We start from the raw sequence: 22,615 nt of genomic DNA on the forward strand, positions 1-22,615 counted from the left end.
TCTACTGCTCTAAATGCATACTAATAAAAGTTAGACATATTTTAACGGTGTTAGAATAAAATACTGATATCTGTTAAGTCCAAAATGTTGACCTGATCACTGTTTATTACAAATGTGTAATTTATGAGTATGTCATTCAGCTCTGTTGCTGGACATCCCAGACTTGTACAGTAATATAGATGTGCTATACTTTGCTAAATGTTAAGAGGAAACAAGTAGGAAAAATCCACAAACAAACCAGAAGCTCCATTAGTCTGATGTGTGGATTTCCAGTGTTGTTGCAGCCATGTTGGTCTCAGGATACTAAAGAAACAAGGTAGGTGAGTTACTGTCTTTTATTGGAACAACTTCTGTTGGTAAAAGGGACACGCTTATCAGTCCCCAGTCCTGAAGAAAAGCTCTGTAAAACTTATAAGGAGGGTCCTAGCAAATTCATGGTCATGAAAAATGCATCACAGACCATGAAAGCTAGTCTTTTGTGTGCTTTACCTTATGTTCTACCAGTTACATGTGGGAGATCAAGCATTTCTCACATTGAGTACCCTGACCCAAAAGGGAGTTCACAAAGTTATGGGGGGAGGGGAGGAGTCACGATATTGCCGCCTCTATGTCTGTGTCAGAGCTGGGAAGCCACAGAGCATGAACGTAGGAGATGAACGTAGGAGATAGCTGTGTAGAGAGTCTCTGGGTTAAGCTAAAAGGGGTAAAAAACTAGGGTGATATCATGCTAGGAGTCTACTACAGGCCACCTAGCCAGGTGGAAGAGGTGGATGAGGCCTTTTTTAAACAATTAACAAAACTATCCAAAGCCCAAGATTTGGTGGTGATGGGGGACTTCAACTATCCAGACATATGTTGGGAAACTAACACAGCGGGGCACAGGCTATCCAATAAGTTTCTGGACTGCATTGGAGACAACTTTCTGTTTCAGAAGGTTGAAAAAGCTACCAGAGGAGAAGCTGTTCTGGATTTGGTTTTAACAAATAGGGAGGACCTAGTTGAAAACTTGAAAGTGGAAGACAGCATAGGGGACAGTGATCATGAAATAATAGAGTTCATGATCTTAAGGAAAGGTAGAAGGGAGACCAGCACAATTGAGGTAATGGATTTCAGGAAGGCAGATTTTGATAAGCTCAGAGAACTTGTAGGTAAGGTCCCATGGGAAGCAAGACTGAAGGGAAAAACAACTGAGGAGACTTAGAAGTATTTCAAAGGGACGTTGTTAAGGGCCCAAAAGCAAACAATTCCGCTGTGTAGGAAAGATAGAAAATATGGCAAAAGACCAGCTTGGCTTAACAAGGAGATCTTGCATGATCTCAAAATAAAAAAGGAGTCCTATAAAAAATGGAAACTAGGACAAATAACAAAGGATGAATATAGGCAAGCAACACAGGAATGCAGGGGCAAGATTAGAAAGGCAAAGGCACAAAATGAGATCAAACTAGCTACAGGCATAAAGGGAAACAAGAAGACCTTTTATAAATACATTAAAAGCAAGAGGAAGACCAAGGACAGGGTAGGCCCACTGCTTAGTGAGGAGGGAGAAGCAGTAACAGGAAACTTGGAAATGGCGGAGATGCTCAATGACTTCTTTGTTTCGGTCTTCACCGAGAAGTCTGGTGGTGTACCTAACGTAGTGAATACAAGCAGAGAGAGGGTAAGTTTAGAAGATAGGATACACAAAGAACAAGTTAAAAATCACTTAGGAAAGTTAGATGTCAGCAAGTCACCAGGTCCTGATGAAATGCATCCCAGGATACTCAAGGAGCTGATAGAGGAGATATCTGAGCCTTTAGCTATGATCTTTGAAAAATCATGGCAGACAGGGGAGATTCCAGAAGATTGGAAAAGGGCAAATATTGTGCCCATCTATAAAAAGGGGAATAAGAACAGCCCAGGAAACTACAGACTGGTCAGTGTAACGTCTGTCCCAGGGAAGATAATGGAGCAGGTAATTAAGGAAATCATATGCAAACACTTGGAAGGTAATAAAGTAATAGGGAATAGCCAGCATGAGTTTGTGAAGAACAAGTCATGCCAAACTAATCTGATAGCTTTCTTTGATAGGATAACGAGCCTTGTGGATAAGGGAGAAGCAGTGGATGTCATATACCTAGACTTTAGTAAGGCATTTGATACGGTCTCGCATGATATTCTTATTGATAAACTAGGCAAATATAACTTAGATAGGGCCACAATAAGGTGGGTGCATAATTGGCGGGATAACCGTAGTCAGAGAGTTGTTGTTAACGGTTCTAAATCCTGCTGGAAAGGGATAACAAGTGGAGTTCCTCAAGGGTCTGTTTTGGGACCCGTACTGTTCAATATCTTCATCAATGATGTAGATATTGGGATAGAGAGTACGCTTATTAAGTTTGCAGATGATACCAAACTGGGTGGGGTTGCAATTTCTTTGGAGGATAGGGACATAATTCAAAATGACCTTAGCAAGTTAGAGAAATGGTCAGAGGTAAACAGGATGAGGTTTAATAAAGAGAAATGCAAAGTGCTCCACTTAGGAAGGACCAATCAGTTCCATACATACAAGATGGGAAGCGACTGTCTAGGAAGGAGCATGGCGGAAAGGGATCTAGGGGTCATAGTGGACCACAAGTTGAATATGAGTCAACAGTGTGATGCTGTTGCAAAAAAAGCAAATATGATTCTAGGTTGTATCAACAGGTGTGTTGTAAGCAAAACTCGTGAAGTCATTCTGCCGCTCTACTCTGCACTAGTTAGGCCTCAGCTGGAGTACTGTGTCCAGTTCTGGGCGCCACATTTCAAGAAAGATGTGGAGAAATTGGAAAGGGTACAGAGAAGAGCGACAAGAATGATTAAAGATTTAGAGAACATGACCTATGAAGCCAGGCTTCATGAATTGGGCTTGTTTAGTTTGGAAAAAAGAAGGTTAAGGGGGGACATGATAGCGGTTTTCAAATATCTAAAAGGGTGTCACAAGGAGGAAGGAGAACATTTGTTCCTCTTGGTTTCTGCGGACAGGACAAGGAGTAATGGGCTTAAAGTGCAGCAGGGGAGGTTTAGATTGGACATTAGGAAAAAATTCCTAACTGTCAGGGTGGTCAAATATTGGAATAAATTGCCAAGGGAGGTGGTGGAATCTCCCTCTCTGGAGATATTTAAGAACAGGTTAGACAGACATCTGTCAGGGATGGTGTAGACGGAGCTTGGTCCTGCCTTGAGGGCGGGGGGCTGGACTCGATGACCTCTCGAGGTCCCTTCCAGTCCTCTTATTCTATGATTCTATGAGCAGTGGCTGTTGGCACTCAGCTCTGAAGGCAGCATGCCACCACCCGCAGTGCAGAAGTGAGGGTGATAATACCGAACTATGCCACCCTTACTTCTGCATTGCTGCCTTCAGAGCTGAGTGGCAGTACCATCCCATGCCATCCTTACTTATGTGGCGCTCCTGGCAGCAGCTCTGCCGTCAGACTGGGCTCCTAGCCAGCAGCTGCTGCTCTCTAACAGTCCTGCTACCCCTACAATAACCTTGTGATCCCCCCACCATAACTCCTTTTTGGGTCAGGACCTCTCCAATTACAAAACCATGACATTTCAGATTTAAATAGATTTAAAATTTTTATGACCATAAAATTGACATAATGAACTTGGGGGAGGGGACAGCTCATAAGCTTGCCCCTTACACCACTAGAAGTTGCTCCAGTAAGAGATATTAGCTTCCCTACTGTGTTTTTCTCATGTTTGGTTGTCATTTGAAATGATCAGGCAGGTGAATTTATAGCTGAGCTTAAGTCTCCATGGACTTTCTTCCAGTGAAAGGTGTGACGGCACGTCGGGGGTCCCCCATCTCCTGCACCCCGAAATGGCACAAACAGACTCCACCAGCCAGTAGAATTGAGGGTGGTTTATTGCTCCTCCAGGATACAGCATAGCACAGATGTAATCTGGTTACAGGAACTGGGGCTAAGAGGCCTCAGTGCCCCCTTTGAGATGGTGGGATCCCAGCCCCCTCCCCAGTTCCTTCTTCCCTGCTTTCCAGCCAGGAACTAACTCACTCTCCTCCAGCCCTGCCCCCCAGCCAGGGCAGTGTTCCACCTTCCTTTGTTCTTCTCCATGGGGTCAGCTGGCCAAACCAGTTGAGATACCCTCTTTGCATAGTGACTCATCACTTGTCTGCTCGGTGGAACTACAGGCAGCAGTCAGAGAGTTAGCAGGTTACCCCCCACTACGTCACAAAAGGTATTTTAACAAGAAGCGATGGCAGCTTTTCAACTAACCATGACAGGCCTGTTTTGTTTTTATTGTTGTTGTTTTGTTTTTTCCTTATATTTGCCAAGAAGTATACAACAAAATAAATTCAGCATTGGTATGAATGGGCAGAATGCCACTAAAATAAATGGCACTGCACCCATTTATACCACAGTTCAATTTGGCCCTGTGAATTTAAAGATAGCAGGAAACTTTGGCTAGAACCCTACAATGAGCTCTACATGGATTACCTCCGGTGTCCCTGGTACTCCATGCTGGTGCAGAGATCTGCACATTGCATGACTGGGAATCAATTTGTTCATCCTAACTATTTTTATTGCTATCCAGATGCCGTTTACAATGGGAATGAACAAGTTCTCTGTATGGGATTGTGAAACTTTACACTCTTAGGGTACGTCTAAACTACATGGCTCTGTCGACTGAGCCATGTAGATTTGTTGTTTTCGCAAAGGCAAATGAAGCTGCGATTTAAATGATCGCGGCTTCATTTAAATTTACATGGCTGCCGTGCTGAGCCGACAAACAGCTGATCAGCTGTTTGTCCGCTCAGCGCGCTAGTCTGGACGCTCCCCTGCCAACATCAAAGCCCTTTGTCGGCAGCCCCAGTAAACCTCATCCCACAAGGAATAACGGGGCTGCTGACAAAGGGCTTTGATGTTGGCAGGGGAGCGTCCAGACTAGCACGCTGAGCGGACAAACAGATAAATTCAGCCTGAGGCAGACGCTGGGTATGGACAATTTCAGCCCAAATAGTTAACATTTAGCAAAGTTATTAGGAAGCATTGATCAACCTAAATTATAGGCCACTAGACTCTGTGTGAAGTATTTCATGAGGGAGAGCTGTTTACATTTGTTGGGGTTTTTTTAAACAAATACATATTCTGTCTCATGCCTATATGTATATGTACAAATGAATATAATAATAACTGAACACTGATACAGCTCCTTTTATTCTGGTGTTCTTAAAGCATTTTGCTTATTTAAACTGGCAGAGAAATTACATTTCATCCCCTGGTGAACTGCAGCCTTTTTTGGAGTAAAACACAGCCACTGTTTAACAATGAACAGTGCTCCGAAGCAGTTTATAACAAAAAGCGTAAAACTGAAAGACAGGATGTTCCTGAGTTTGTATTTGACTAAGATACTGAGATTAATACTTTAGCTTGTATGAAAAAAAGCCAGAAGGAACCAGGATTTCAACTTTATAGCTCATCTGAAATGTACTAACAAAGCGTCCCTAACTCTATAACAGTATATTGAGGCAGTGCTAATTCAAGGAAAGAGAGGCAACTACAGAGTTAGATGTCTAGGTGCTCCTTGGAGATATCACAAGTACTAACAGAGCCCAACTAAAATTAATTTATGAGAGATGAGCAGGAATCACAGAACAAGGCAATATGATAGAACACAGATACTATCAGTTCAGGATTTACCCAAGCATTATATGCACAAAGTAGCTTTGAATGCCCAAAATATTTTCCAATCTCTTGAAGCTGTACCATTCTGCATGGAATGACTTTTCATTGATTAATATATCCTATGCCCTAATTTCTTTCCATTTTAAATCTAACTCTGGCTATTTTTTATACTGCATGTATCACACAGCTACAACAGCACCTTATTTAATATTATTATTTAATAATTATTATTATTTAATAGAATAAATTAAGCTAATCAGATAATCTCTCAATATAGGTTAAATGTCTTATTTATGCATCAATTTGTACAATAACACATCTACGCTTAGCTGGGCCAGATTTGCACCATCTTAACCATACGACATCTTTCTGAATGCTTTTGAAGTTCAGCACAGTACTTTAACAAGCATTTTAACAAGTATTCTGTTAGCATTATTAATAGATTCTAACATCTTAGAAACATTGCTAGCTATGGGAAGTTCTGTGAAGAAAGGACAATGAACAATGGTGTAATTTCAGAGCTGAGAGATTGGTATGTTCCATTGTGGGTTATAATTCAAATTTAGTTCTTTGTTCTTTGTGAATGGATATTTGTATAATTTTTTAGATGAGCTAATATAAAAAAATCAGGAACCAGTTTTTAATTATGATGTATTGCAGGACTTTTAGCCTGATTAATCTCATCCACTAAGTTTTCAAGTGTCATATATGTTACATCTGCTAATGGCTCGGGCCGGCCCTGGATAAGGATGCCAGATGCCAATCCATTCCACCTTTTCCTCACCATCTGTTGGCTAGGTTGTACTAAGGGTCTCAGACCTTTGCAGGACGTTACATAGAAGTGATTGCCACCACGACATCTTCATTCAGGAAGCCCATTGGATTGTGTCTTTTCTTGCTGGATGCAGCCTTGGCCACGGCGAAACTTGCTTTCACCATCTTAAGGCAGTGTTTCCCAGACTTTTTCATGGAGTGAACAGAGGTTCACTCACCTCTGTTAATGCAGCCTCTGGTACTTCATATTCAGGTTGGTTTTGCACAACTGCATACTCCATTTTAACAGTCTACTTTGAATACTATAAATGGGTAGCCACACCCAGATTAACTAATGTGCATTGAGTCCACTTGCAAAGGGCCCCCATCTGACAGGGTTCCCCGAACACCAAATCAAATTAAAAAAAAAGCAGAATGGGGAACTAGTGACCTGGTGACCACATTGAGCCAATCAGATAATTGTATTTGGCTTACCACCTCATGTGCTTGCCACCCCATTTCTTGATCTCACCATAGTGGCTCCTGCATCCTCCACATGAAACCTGTGGCCTCATGCTGGCAGAGAAGGCGTGCTGCCACTGATGCTGAGAGTACTCTATTGTTTCAGTTTCCTACACTGTTTGCTTACAAGTTTTCTTACATTTTCTCCCCTCCTCCCATCTTGTGACTCTCCTAGTACTTTTCTGCAAATACTTCTGTCTGATGTCAAAAGTGCATCTATTGCAACATGTTAGCTGGGCCAGTATGCCAACTGGAGCACATCAACAAGAACTCACCATAATTATTAATAAACTGAACTCTACATTGAGAGCCAAATGAATTCAAGGTGCATTTCAGGAGCCTAGCTATTATGGTCAAAGCTTGGAAACACCTATGAACTGCTATAATAACTGGACCCTACAAATTTACCCTAATTGTGAGATAAGCTCTGAAAAATGAGTGTAAAGTCATGAGAAGACACAGTAATTTATAAAAACAAATGTCAAATGGGATAAGATGCAAATGTGAAACCGAAAGCCTGGATTTGTAGAAACAAAAAGGTCTGCTGAAATAATTCAGAGATTATGTTAAACTCACACTTGGTAAACAAGGAAAGTGTGAAACTGAAAAAAAAACAATAAACCAAGAGAGAAACTGTGCCAGAAACTGTGAATACTTGGTGGACAAATAATGAGAGGCGGGGGCTATTTTGCCCACCACTCCCATTTTTTAGTCTTCTAAAAGAAAGACTTTACAGAGAAAAAATGGCAACTAGAGTGAATTTCACCATCATAGCTGCCACCCTTACCATCTCCTTTGACATCTTGAGCCTGAGGGATCTTCTAAGCAAACTGAACAAGTCTGAGGGACTCAGATGACATCGGCACTAGGGATGTCAGTGGTTAACCTTCCTTGGTGATGCTTACCGATTAAACTGGTGACCCAGCTGGGCTGGAGTAGCACCCCGCCCACTCCTGTTTAAGTGGTTAACTAATGAAACACAACATTTAATCAATTGATTGATTAAACAGGATTTTACATCCCTAGTCATCACCTCTACTAGGCTCCAGCTAAATCCTGAATATCAATAGGGATGTTGCTAATCTGTCTCGTGCCTCCATTCCCATGTGCCTTTTTCCTTTCCCCCTTATTTCTTCTTTTTCTATCCCTTTCCTTTTGCCCTCGGTCTAATAAAAGTTTGATGGCTTGTTACTGATGTAATGTTACTGTAAGCTTGCGGCATGAAAAAATAACTAAAAGCAAAGCTCTGGACATCCTGACACTGGTACAAGTTTTCCAGATCTGAACAGCTGATGAGATCATGTGTTGTGACTCTATTTCCAGCTACGAAGTTGCAAGTGAAAGTTGGCAGCATGGACCAAAGCTGCATTTTCTCTTTGCTGTTCTCTCTCCAATTACATGTCTGTTTGTCAGGTTTGCCTTTTCAGAAACTTAACCAGAAGCGGCAACAAGGACAGCTCAACTCATCTCAGCTATCTTTTCTCTTTTCATTGAGAAGACAGTTCAGGACAGTTATCACTATTTTTATACCATCTAAAAGATTAGTAAAGAAGGGTTTTTATCCTTCTAAAAACTCTCTCCAGCACTGGGAAAGGGAACAAAGAGTGCTATGAAAATGAAAGCCTAATTTAATACTTTACATTTTAAATGTTTAACTGTTTTTGCTTCTTTTCTGTATCTTTATTACAAGTTTGAAAATTATTTTTAATGCTGTGTTTGCCACTGTACTAAGTAGGCAGAGGCCTCTGTAAAACAAACCTCATTTGAATCTGTTTAAGTTTGAACCATGACTGGGTAATGTTATCATCTTTGACTCTTTGGGTCCATGTATACCATCTTCAAGTATCAGTAAGCCTGCTGGAGGTCTCAAGGCAGGGACAAGGTTTTCTCAGAGGAAGGTCCCAGCAGGAATTTACTCTTGCTGGAGATCAGTCTCAGCCCAAGTTTTTACTCCTGCACAGCAGAAAATGTCCCGTCCCCACCCCCCACAGATTCTCTCTGTTTCTTTGCAGAAATCTGCTTCTACGGAGAAGCAAAGAGAAGCTGCTCTGGTTAAACTTACTTAGACGGAACAGTGAAATTCAGACTCAAGGCTTTTAAAGGATGCATCATCACCCTTAACGTTTGATTTTTCTTGTCAAACATTTAACATATTTATTCATGTCTTTCATAATTGTGTAATACAGTAAATGTAAAATTTGTGTATGAAGAACATTACAGAGGAGGCACTGTAACTGCTCTAGGCAGAGGAAAAAAAAAAACAATAGTCAAAGCCTCCCTAACACACAAAAGCTTGATCTATTAAAGTTCTACTGCTGAGGAGAAAGAAGGAAAAAATATGACATAATATTAAAAGGAAAATCGACACACATATACACACACTGTGGATTGGGGTCTATTAGGTCTTGATGTGAAATCTAAATATGTTTTTTCCTTCAGTAGGAGCAGATACACAGGCAGGACAAATTAATTCCAATGAAAGTCTTCAGGGAACACAATATACACTTTTCCCCCCCTGAAATATTTGGTTGCTTTTCCACTTACAGTAGATCTGATTAAGTCAGCTTCGGGATTTGAGTCAGTCAGAAAAGAGGATTCTGAATGTCTGATTCAACATACTTCCTCAGTTGGGTTGTTGTTGTAATGCATAATTCATTTCACTAAGGGACTTAGGGAGAATTTTTCAAAGGTGTTCAAGTGACTAATGATGCAGTTAAGTTCCCAGTGGGATTTTCTAAAGTGCCTATGTAAGTTAGGTGACTAACTCCCTTCAGAAAATCCCACTAGGTCTTTAGTAGTAACCAGAGTCTGAGTTTCCAAAATTCAGCCTGCATGTCAACAAACTGAATTTTTACTCCTATGGCTTCAGACTGTGATCTAATCAGAACTCAGAATCTGACAGGCTAACCTTAGGCTGGACGTCTTTACTGTCTCTTGCCTAGTGGGACGTATCACAAGTTAACACAGCCCAGAGCTGTCTGAACAAGTCTGAAGCATGCAGTAACTGACATTGTTTCCACGCCATGCTGTGAATCCCTTTGAGGAATCTGGGGACAGCTGCACATGGCAAAGCCCCAGAAGTACAGCTTCCAAAGGAACATGGACTTCTGTGGAGGAAGGCTTTGTAGGGCTTGAAGATCTGTGCCTGTCACTTCATTGAGTATTTTGCTTTAGTAAAAGCTGAGTTAATAAATATATCTGAAGAAATGGGTTGTGCCCACGAAAGCTCAGGATACTACCATTTACATGTTTTTGTTAAGTCTTTAGGTGCTGCTAGACTATTTGATGTTTTTTTAATAAATTTAGTAATACCACAGTGCACACAACAACAGTCCAGACAAACTGCTTTATGGGTAAAACTGGGCAGAATTTTGGTCAAAACAGCTTTTTATTTAATCAAAATGGACACTTTTCACTAATTGTATCCATGTTGAGGACATTTTCTTTGGGTATGTTTCTCAGGCCTAGAATGGAATTTCTGGAGAGGGAGGGAGGAGAGAGAGAGAGAGAACAGCTCATGGTAGCATAGCCAATAACACAGTGATGGACAACCTAATATGTGAGCTGCATGAGTGGCCTTCTTTTAACTCAGTGAACCACAAGATTGTCATAGTTAAGGTCTCCTGGGATAGGGTAGTTTTGCCAACTGAATTTCTGGAATTAGAATTTGCGAGGTGTGTTGACTAAACCACAGCAGTGCTTTGACTGGATGCACAGGGAACACTCAGCTCTCACAGTCAATGTTGTGTGCAATTGGCACGAGCCTCACTTCATGTGCCCTTGCCTTCTGTAAGAGTCACTTTAGTAGCACTGATACAAAAACAAACAAACAAAACAACTGATAGTGATGGAAACCTGTGGATTCTGGGAACCCTCTGTGTGAGCAACAGAAAACAAAATATGTTGCGAGCCACAGATAGAACCCTGATGGGCTGAAGCTTGCCTAGCACTGCAGTAGCTAGTCACTCATCAAGTATATGAGAGACACAAGTTTAAGACCCTTCTGTAGACCAGGAACCTGAATCTGTATCAGCCACATCCCAGTTAAATGATCTAACCATCAGGCTGTAGAATTAGTTACTTGCTGTCTTATTGAATATTTAATTATTATACCAAATGGACCAGTTCCTGCAGGGGAGCGTAAGAGAGCCCTACCAATCAATAGCCCAGCACTCTTCTGGATTGTGGGAAACCCAGGCTCAAGTACTTGCTATGATTCAGACAGAGCAAGGACTCAAAACTGGAGAGTATTCTAACCCCTGGACTAGGTCTCCACCTCTTTGTAATTGTTGTTTGTTTGTGTAGGTGAAAAATTTAAAAAAGGTCTTGGTTTTGTCTCAGTGTGGAATGAAACCAAATGCTGAAACATTTAAAGTTTTTGTGGAAGTCTTGTTTTCTGCTATTTATTTAGGCTTGATCCTATAAGGTGCTGAGCATTTTGGTGCACTCCAATATTAATTATGTGTTTGAACATCAATTTAAAATTTGAGTGGAGTTAAATTTTAGGTCAAAATATCTTCTCAGTGTCTCTTTTTAATGATAGAGTTTTGCATCTCTAGTTATAAAGCAACCATCTACAGATATGTTACCTCTAAAATGTATTTTACACTAAAAATAAAACAAAAGAAACAGTGGGTTAATATGCTATGTTTCATCTTTGATGTTGAACAAAAAGAGTTTTAAGATGGGAAGACACATGATTAGTGTCTTGTGGGAAGCACAAAGGATCTGTCAAAAAAGGCTTTCTTTCTCAACAGATCCCCCTCTAGACTGCCGCTTTTTGCCGACAAAGTGTTGAATTGGCAAAAAGGCAGCCATTTTTTATGCAAATTAAGTGTGGGATATTTAAATCCTTGTTTCATTTGCAATGTTGACCAGCCTAATCTGCATCCCTTTGCCGACAGAAGGATGCAGTCTAGACATACCCCAAGTGTAGCCAGTATCATTTGTTTAACAGAAAGGCAAAACTATATGTTGACCAATTATGGAACAGCTAGCCCATAAAGAATGTTTTCCCCCCCCCCAATTCCTATCAGTTACAGTTTGGCTTATGGCTAGAAGCATGACATTTTATACTCTCTGGCTTTTTTTCCTTTTGGTCTAGTCTAACTATGGATATTCTCAAATGTTAATCCCTTTTTAAAGTCCTATGAAGACATTGACCTTAATTATGTGTAGGCATGTAGGAATAGATTTCTATTGGTAAACATTGATTTTACCATATACACACAGACCAATGAAAAAATGGGTCCCTCAATAATAATCAAAATGAACAGGTAAGCAATGAATGAAAAATGCTGCCCAAGAACTCAATTTAGAGTTCACTTTACGGATGTTTATATATTTTGATATGTGATGCTGACAGCGTGTGTTTTAATGGCTATAATGGTTTACTCTCAACATCTACTGTGATTAAATAATTATTGTCTTCACTCTCCCATAATCTGCACATGCATACTGCAACAGCAATAATTTACATTTAAATAATTTAAATAAATGTTTAAGACTCATAATTTTACATAACTGTAAAGATTTTAATCAGTAAAACTCCAAAATGCTTAAAATAAACAGATGTCATTGTAAAAATTGAATTCTGCCAAGCCTAGTTATATTTTTGGCAGTGAGTTCTACGGGTTTACTATTGTGGTTCTTCAAAACAAGATCTCATTTATTGGGCCATAAATTTCAAAATGATGAATAACTGGAGCCCTCAAAAGAAAATGCAGAAAGGATCATTCATATGTTTTCAAGCATAAAATATATGTTTTGTAATTTAAGAGGGTTTAAAGCCTACTATAAACACAAAGTCCATAAAAGAGACTTACCACAACTATATATCGAGGCCTAAACTGGATAGTTCCAAACAAACCCAATATGACGATTATTATGTGTAGAAAATTTCCAAGAATAGGAGCCCACTGGAAGCCAAGAAAGTCAAATATCTGCCTCTCTAATGCAGCCATCTGTAAGGAATCACATAACAAGACATTAACAGTTGAATTTGAATTTTGTAACAATATTCGTTATCATTGTATCGGACTCTCCTAGACTGACCTGGACTGGATTTCTGTGCTTATTGGAATTCTGGGAGCTAAACTAATAACGGAACACTTTCGCTTAACTTGTACACAATTTCTAAGTTATATTACCTCTGGGACTTATTTCAGTATTGTCTCACAGATTAGCACCAAACATTAATGAATTCTCATCCAGAATTAACTGGTTTTGGTTTGCTAGGAGTAATGTTTGCTGTTATTTATTTAAATACAAAAATAGTTTTCAAACAGCCATCAAAATAGATAATGTGTGTCTTCATACTTCCCTCAGTGTTATCATTTTTCCTTCCCTATTTCTTTCATTTGGTTGTAATCTTACTATATTGTAAAATCTTTGGTCTCTCACCATGGATGAAATTCTTACCCATGCTTTATTCTACTGACATGGGTAAATTGGCAAGAGCAATGAAGAATGGTTCGGAAAGCCCTAGATCTGGCTAGGAGAGAATTTCCTTGGTATAGGAACTGAGGAAGCTGGCTGTCCTCCACACTTCAGCTCAAGCCCTGGCATAGAGACAGAGGAAAGAAGGATATGATACGGGCAGGGACATACCATGTGGTGCCTAGAGGCAGCTGGGAACCAACTGACTTTTAGTCTTCAGGTCAAACCACTCATGTAAGATAAGAGACACCCAGATTCAATTTCCTCTTTGCCTCAGAGAGAGAAAAATCCCAACAAATATCTCTCATACCTCTCAGGAGAGTGCTCTAAAATGTGGGACACCCTGAGATGGTAGCTTCCTCAGTTATACTGTTGAAATTGTTCCACTTCAGATAAATAATGGAGAATTAATTCCTTTATAGCCTGATGACTAGAACACCCCCTGTGAGGTGAAAGACACGGTCTCCAGTTGCTCTACTCCAATGTCGAACTATGTATCCAAAGCAGTTTCAATAAGAGATTGAGGGAGCCTCCACATCAGAACACTGGTTAGAGCATGCTCCTTAGAGGTATAGGAGATCACTGTTCATAATCTCTTGCACATATGTGCTAGAGCATTAGTGAAGCTAAATGTTTAGATCACAGTTCCAGAGCCACCTTTTTATTGTTTAAACTCACTGTAACAGAGCAAAAATATTTGGCTTACACAGTATTTAAAATTCAAAATCTTAAAGGTGCAGCACACCCAAAACAAGAGACACAACAAAAATTAGTCAGAGACTGAGCAACGTCAAAGTAAGTGCAAAACACTTTTTGAGTACATACCCTACTCTCCTACTTCAACTCTAGAATGTTACTAGTGTGCTTGATTCTAATGAGGCAATGTGAAGTATAGATGAAGCAAAAAATATTAAGATCCAAAATCTGAGAAACTCCTATGGGCAATTAGGCCAGAGAGCCGACAGCATGCATGAGCCCCGGGTAAGGTGGGGGAGGGGGGGAGGAGCTCTGTGCTCCCAGAAGAGGTGGGGCTTCAGGTGGAAGGGGTGGAGCTGGGGCAGTGAGCCCTCAACACCACCTGGACTATGCCACACCTGCTGCCTCTCCCTCCCAGCCCTAATAGCTGCTGGAGTGTCACACAGCAATTTGAAGGGCCCAGGCCTCCAGCTACTGGGAGCCCTAGGCTCCTTTAAATCACCAGGCTCCTTTGTTCCCACCCCCCGCATTGGTGGGCCTGCTCTTCAGTGGTAGTTGAGTGGTATAAGTGCTGAACTAACTTGTCCAAGTGAAACTTTAGATTCTGGGTGATTTTGAAAAGGTTTGTCCCTTGTAATAACCAGCTAAACAAAATCATTAAATAATGTGGCATGAGGGCTTTTGAGATTCAGAAAGCATTATGTGACACTAACTCAATCACTAGTGTTTGCAGTAAGTTCAGCTGCACTGTGCACGTATGAGAAATCATTAATCTTCAGACAAGGTTTTGTTCAAGAAAACTAGTAGTATCATACCAAAAGCAACTTTGCACTGCCAGTCAAATGGATAATTGGCTGTCACTTGAGTGGATGTTAGGGACTATGGGTAACATAATACAAAAGAAATATATAACATTCTTGCTGAAAGACCTTGGTACAAAGAGAAATAGCAAAGGTTAGTGGAAGCCAGAACACAGGAAAGTAGATACAATACTACAAATATATTAGTTTTTTTAAAGATATTCTGTGATTCTTATGTGATGACTTTTGCTCATAGCTTAGTAGCAAAGCTCTCTAAGGAGAAATCTAAGGAATTGGTAATGGTCCATCATCCAACCACTTCTTTGAAATTATTGTTAAAGAAAGTGTGTACATCCATAATGGTACCACATATACTCTATGTGCACTAAAGATGTCACAAATATACATACAGCAAAATAAGTTTGGACCTCATTAGGAAGACATGAAAATTAGCATACCACATCTCATCATTACCTCACAAAAAGAGACAAATATTATAGCAGTGTAAATTTCAGCAAATACATTGTTTTCTTTCTCAACATAAGGATGCTTTGTGAATTTTTACAAATTAATGACCAATCCTTAAACATATTTTCAAAGACCTCAACACCCACAATTGGGGCCAGATGTTCAAAAGAGGTCAGATCTTTTCAAACCTGACCTAAGACCACAAAGGGAGCTTCTGGGTGCCAAACACTTCAAAAAATCTCACCTTACTGGACTGTCTGAATGAGAGTTGAGCTCTTTTGAAAATTTTGACTTGCAAGAATAATAATGAGAGACTGAATGGAACCTAATTCTTAACACTTATTTTTCACTATATTTGATAAATACTAATTTGTTTTCATAACATTGTTTTGCATATTATTAAGCAAACACAAAAAGTGTCATATATTCTAAAATACTGATCTTTCTAGAAGGCTATTCTAAGAGGCATTACATTTTCTGAATTACATGGACTTCAAAAAGTTTGGTGATCTTTCTGCTTCTTTATAATGATGACTTCTATCAAAAGAATTCTGTAGCTATTGTGCCTTTCAATCTTAGCTCACGCAAAATCCCCACTGAAATCCCCTAGGAACTCTGACTGATTGCGTACTTCAGGATCAGGACCAGAATGCTGATAGTAAATTATTTAAGAAACAGACCATGCAGTGGAGAAGCGGAACTCTATTTCTATTTGTTCCCCGATGGCCCTCGATCTCGGTGACATGTGGGCTACATCACAGGATCTTGCATTGTAGAGTACTACATGTACCAGTATAATATACCACAGCCTGACTACTAGAGCTGTACCAAACAGACACTATAAAAATGCAGTTACAGTCCATGAATAGCCCACACAAGGAACAAGCCAACTATTGTAATAAAACCCCAAAGTGCCAATTCGTCACAGAACAGCAACTTAAGATTGAATTTCAACCCTCCAATGAAGCTGTAACTGATCCCAAAATACTAAGATTCAGCCTCTTGGCTGGTTGACCTATGCAGTCTCTCAACAGCTGGAATGAATGTGCCTATAATGGCATTTAAGACTCCCTTGGCTGTTTTATTTAAATGCCAACACATGCACAGCAAAAGTAGATATAAGAGATAGGTTATGGGTTAAAGAATCTTTAAAGCTCCCTATCTTTTTGTGTACAATAGTGTTCATGTCGGAAGGTGAAGCTAAAGGAGAAAACCTGTTAAAATATTTTTGCTACGTACGGATAATTTACAACTACATGGCCCTAATCCAAAATCCAGTAAGTATCTGTTCATTGTATTGGACCCATTCATCTAGTTATATTCTAAAATCTCCTTGGTAATACATGATTTTTGTTCCTTAATTAGCATATTATGCAAATTAATAAAGGACCCAATATAGTTATTCAAATTTATAAACACTAAGAAATTGGGTTTTAGAGCAAACCTACAACATGCCACCAAAATGAACACCCATACGGCGTACAACTCTTTCCATAATGGGGGACTAATCTAAATCCACTGAAGTCAATGGGACCTTTCTTGTGATTTCACCATGCTCTGAATCAGGCCCTAATATAGGGCTAGAGAACAGAGGTGAGTGTTGGGCAAGAAAGTGGTTCAAGCCTCTAGTCTTATGAAATATGCCAATGAATCTTCAATGTCTATTCAAAAGTTTGTTTTTAATGTGGCCCCTGAAAAGCTAAGAATATGCTCCACTTGCCTGAGATGCAAGCTTGTGGATCCAACGGGTTGAGGATTGCTAAACCTAATTCTTAGATCAATAAACTTTCTCAGGTATAAAGTGAAACACTGAACATCTGAACCTGTGTCATCTTCTATATTAGCACCCACGGCAGTGGGAAGTCTGCGTCTGCAGCATGATTCCCTCTTTTTTCCCATTCTGCAGAAACCTCTCTGCATGGCTTCTGCAGAGATCTAACATCATGGAACAGGAAGGAGGTAGGGAGGGGAGTCACTTGTTTTCCCCAAACTCATGAAGAAAAAGACAAAGCAGAGTCGCTGGAAGGGGATATTTCTGTAAACAAATGTAATGGGAAAAGCCCTGAAAGCATATTAGCATCCCTTTCCCATCCCTGTAAGAGACCAAGCTTCCTCTCTTTTGGTGTAAGGTAGAAAGTGATCACACTAAGTGCACTGCATTTCCCCCATTTGCTACTGCCATTAGTACTCAAACATATCACAACCGCAAATCTGACCACCTCAGCTTCTCATTCCATCTGGCTGAAAGGAGAAACCTGACTGACATTTAATCACTGGATATTTCTCCATAAAAACAACGACTTCCAAGTGCTTCCTGTTTAAAGTAAAGTAACACCATCCCTCAGCTTTAAGTCTAATGGTTTATTTAGCCTTGGATATGAGGGGCAGAAAGGTCAGTGAATGCCCTCTGGGCCCCCTTCCGCCGTGCAAATCAATGCAGTGCTACAACATTCTGGAAGCTCTGCTGCAATGCTTTGATTTGAGGACAAGCCAGCTGGGAAGTACTGAATCTCTAACTTCAACCTTCCTGTCTCCCCTCCGCCTTGTCTGCAGCTCTTCCTCCTTCTCCACAGGCAGCCTGGCATGTCCCTTCTGACACAGTTCAGGAGTACAGTATAGTGGAGAAACAACTGGCACTCCCACCTCCCAGCAAGACGAAAGAGAGAAACCCCTCAAGAGCAATCTACTACAGCAACTCAAGGGAGGTGGTCCATAATGTTATAATGAAACTGATCAATTTCCATTGTTAAGAATGTAAGCTGAACCTACGGAAGCTAAGGCAGTATAATTTAGTGCATCATTATTAGGGGAAAAATACAAAACTGCCTTTCTTTATGCTTCTGTGTAATAAGGAATATCTAATACTTCCAGTAGCTTGGCTTGCTATCTGCCGGGACCCCTTAAACTCTCATAAATATAGCTGAGGAACTGGATTGACTACCACTAGCAGGTATCCTTAATTTTTATGGACATAGGCAAGCTCTGTGGCTGATGCAAATCATTATCTGTGACATATTCTTTGCTCTACATCTTTTTCAATTGTTGTTCTCAAGTATCAGCATTTTGTTTCAAATATCTGATCCTGTAGCTTTGACACACACACAACATCCCATGGTCTGTCCTCTTGCCAGCCACTCTCAACAAGAAGTAGGGCAACTGATCTTTTTTAAACCTCTCTTTTTGCCAAGTACAAAAAGATGAGAAATTGAAAAAAAACAGATCAAAAATTATTTTGACCTAGTGGTCTCAGAAGTAATTCAGCAATAATATATATTATATACATAATTTATTGTTGAGAACTATGCTTATAAAGCTTTCTACAGAAGACTTTCTGACACAAAACTGGGATGGTGGGAATTAGAACTAAATTCCAAAAAATATTACATAACTGGCAAGAGAAAGGTACCACATTAATACCCACATTAGTATCAATGTGCTGACATTTTGATCCTGTTGCTTAGGAACTTTAGCTATAAGGGTTATAAAGAGCATTAGATGGTAATAAGAAGGTTTTTACAAAAGCTGGCTATAAAGGTGCTACTTTGTATTCTAGCACAGTATACTTGTAGGACAAAGAAGTAAACTTAATCACCTATGAACAGCTCTTCATTCTCCCAAATAAGGAATGTGAGAGAGGAGGGATGCAGGGAGAGAGAGAGGCTAAAAGGGTGTTTATATCTCATATGAATGTACAAGAACGTCATTGTACCCTGTTAAAAACAATAAGAATTCTGAGGCAGAGGGTATCCTTGGACCAACACAGAAGCACATAGCTAGTGAAAGAGGCTCAGTAAGGTAGATAAATAATGCCTCAAGTCCTTCTCTTTTGCACGTGTTATGAAGGTCTGAACCTGCAAGCATTGAAACCAGTGACAAAACTCTCATTGTCTTCCACAGTGCAAAATAAAGTCTTTATTGAGCTTCAGATGGAGGACTCAGCTCTACAAGGTACTGAGCGCTCCCTAGAAAGCTGTCAATAGAAGCAAATGTCATTCCTTGTTCAGCACCTTGCCTAACTGAACAAGTGGTAAGTATATTAGCATTCTTCAACAAAACTAATGCTCTGCTTGGAGGGGAAAATGGACAGAGAAGTCAATCCCTTTGCTGTTTCACTCTTGACCTAATCTGGAAAATGGTGTGATATTGCTTGATATATGCAATAGTGTCTATCAAGCCTTAGGGTGTTTTTATTAACATTTTAAATCTGATTACAGATGATGAATTAATGCACAATCGACACCATAAAACGCATTTAGGAATAAGGAAATGCTGCTTTGAAAAGAAACTGACAAATCAAGCAGTACATATGATCATTGGACTCTATATATTTGACACCTTCCTACATTTGAAACACAAGTATATATAAATGGTTAACATTGTTCCATATACTTTAATTTTTACATAATTTACGTTATGATGAATTATATCCATTAGATTTTCTATTTTTCCTGTCCCCCACAAACCAATTCTCTACCATCTGGCTTCTCTCTCTACAGTGACCTCTGTAGCAACCTCTATCAATTTAGCAGTGTGCCTGAGGTGTTACTACAAACCTTATCTATCCCTCTCCTTACCATCCATGGCTCTAGCTATTATCTGCCCTTACCTTCCCATTTCCCGCCACACTCCATTAGCTGTGCTGCTGCCGCCTTTTAGTGTACAGCACATAGAGAAGATAGGTGGTATTATGCAGTAGAATTCTCCATTTATCCAGCAATATTCTCTCCATTTATCTCAGCAGAGCATCCCTGGCAACTCCTTTGTCCAATTCTAAGTTCTGCTGGCAATCCAAAGAACTGCACTTTGTTCAGCATTATGAACATTGCAGAGCTGTGGAAAACCTCCATTCCCAAGGTGCCTGTAATTCTGAGGTTCTACTGTATGTACAGTACATCTTGCTGTAAGTGTCTGCCCCATAGGGAGGGGGTGGGGACAGGCAGCCCAGATGTGGCTATCTTTAAAAGGTAATACAGGTACAGTACAGTATTTACTTTTTTTTTTGGTCTTTGCTGCTGCCCAATTGGCTACTTCTAGTTTCATATGGTGTCTGGGTAACCTGTCAGTCCTTAGCTCTGTGTTTGTATCCTTGAGGTTCTACTGTACTTGATAAATGTCTCCAAGATTTTAATATCACCAGAAACTGAGGTAAGCAGAGGGCCTTCCATCAGTCTATACAATAAAATATGGGTTTTGCACTGATACGATGCCCCTCAAAAGGATCTGGATAAAGTTTCTGGAGCTGATTTCCAAATGTACTCAGCACCTGCAACTTCTAGTCGAGTCAATGGGAGCTGCTGGTGAGAAAACATCAGCCCCTGAATTCTCAAATAAGTTTGTGATAGCTTATATTAACACACTTTTACACCTGCCAACCCACCATACAGTTTGCTAAGCCTTTGAATACAATTCATTTAAAGAAGTGGGTGATGATGATGCCATCCATACTATTTGCTAGTCTCTAAGGCAGCGGTTCTCAAACTTTCTGGGCTTCGGAGCCCTTTACATGCGTAAAAATTTATGCAGAGCCCCAGCGGTCCACTGATTGTATGTGTTGTACCTATCAATATTTCCAGTTTGTCAACCTTGCGGAACCCCAGTTCGAGAAACACTGCTCTAAAGTGCTATTTGTTGTTTTTAAAGTTTTGTAAATACGTCATTGTCAAACGAGAAGTTCTCTAGACAGCCAACATGGCCACAGGGGAGGCAGACAATCAGGCAGGCTATAGGAGTGTTGAACTGGGGCCAGGAGGGCCATATAAAAAGAAACAACAAAGACAAAGCAGTCAATTGCTGCCTGAAACTGGAAGAGAGAGGACCAGGTTCCTGGCTGTCAGGAAGAGCAGCAGGACCATGGATAGCTCAGTGCAGGCAGGGCTGAGCTCAGGGAAGGATGCTGAAGACCAGGGCAGGAGGAAGACCAAAACACGAGCTTTTGGCTCATCAGTACCATGATGAGCTCTGTCAGTCTGGTTAAAGACTGAGCCTGGGGGGAGGCTAGTGAAAGGGACACACCAATAGAAGCTACCATGATGGGCCCTGTTGGACTGATAGAGAGGCCAGTGTTTCCAAGGAGGAAGTCTTGGTAGAAGGTAAAGACTATATACCTTGCTCATTCCATTCCACCTACAGTGTATGGGAAGACCAGAGGGCTAAGTCACTGAAAACCTCTTGAAAAAAGCCATTGGCCAAGGTCAGAGGATGTTCACCAGATGCAGGTAAAACCCTGTCCCAAGCAAACAGGCAACAGCAGGCTCACATTCAACTGGGGAGTTCACAAGAGGTGGGTGCCAACCCTGCTACTGATGTTGACAGTTTTTGGTTTAATGGTTTACATAGTTTTAACACTTTATATCTCAATGTCTATTTTTATTAAATAAATGTCTAACCTCCCACTACCTCCCACACCCGCGGAAAAAAATAAATTGATAAAACTGAAAAAATGTATAAGAACAAACATCAAGGTTATCAGCCAAAACTATAAAATAAAAATCAAGGTCTGCCTTCCTGATAAGAGCAGAAGAATGGCCATACTGGATCAGGTCTAGGATCTATCTAGCCCCACACACTATCTTCCAACTGTAGCCAATTCCAAATACTTCAGAGGGAATGTACAGAACAGGGTAATAATTGAGTGACCCATCCTCCATTGTACAGTCCCAGCATCTCACAATCAGAGGCTTAAGACCATCCAGAGCAGAGTTTCCCAACCTATGGGTCGCGGCCCAAATATGGGTCACCATTACATTTCAAAAGGGTTTCCAAGTATCTCCCTAAGTGGCTTTGTCCCCTCCCCCTCTTCCCCCGCCTTTGAATTGCCTTGGGTCACCAAGTCTTCCTGAATTGTCAAAATGGGTCTCCATTTGGAAAAGGTTGGAAACCACTGATCTAGATCATGGAGTTGCCTACCTAAAAACACAAAGTAGCTGAGTTCTGTGCAATATCTTCTATAGCAGGAGTGGGCCAATTCCGGTTCATAGGCCGGATCCAGTCTGCAGGGTTAGTCCTTGACAGGCCCCATCTCCATGTTTACCTGAGCTTCCACAGGTATTAGAGGATTGCAGCTACGGTAGGCCATGAATTGCTGTTTGCAGCCAATGCAAGTGGCGAGAAGTGTCACGGACCTGTCCAACCAGAGCTGTGATCCTCTGATACCTGCAATGGCACAGGTAAACATAGCAGCAGCAGCCCGCTGGGAACTAACTCTGGGGGCTGCCTTTTTTTATTGCTCGCCCCTGTTCTATAGATTATAGTGAAATACTATGTGACAGTCCA

General features: G+C 40.6%; 1 protein-coding gene across 6 annotated transcripts in view; it reads right to left on the reverse strand.

Moving 5' to 3' along the window:
- NKAIN3 (sodium/potassium transporting ATPase interacting 3) overlaps window positions 1-22,615 on the reverse strand; it is a 508,298-nt gene that overhangs the window by 258,204 nt on the left and 227,479 nt on the right. For all 6 annotated transcript variants that reach the window (XR_016348755.1, XR_012901430.2, XM_075920625.2 and 3 more), the window contains exon 2: window positions 12,767-12,904. Coding sequence is in view for 4 of the 6 variants with exons in the window: in XM_075920625.2 (XP_075776740.1) it covers window positions 12,767-12,904 (138 nt within the window). In the remaining 2 variants the exon portion in view is untranslated. The remainder of the gene's footprint in view (window positions 1-12,766; window positions 12,905-22,615) is intronic.

This window comes from Pelodiscus sinensis, chromosome 2 (genome assembly GCF_052426305.1).
Source record: "Pelodiscus sinensis isolate ZL-2025 chromosome 2, ASM5242630v1, whole genome shotgun sequence".
Lineage (NCBI taxonomy): Eukaryota > Metazoa > Chordata > Testudines > Trionychidae > Pelodiscus > Pelodiscus sinensis.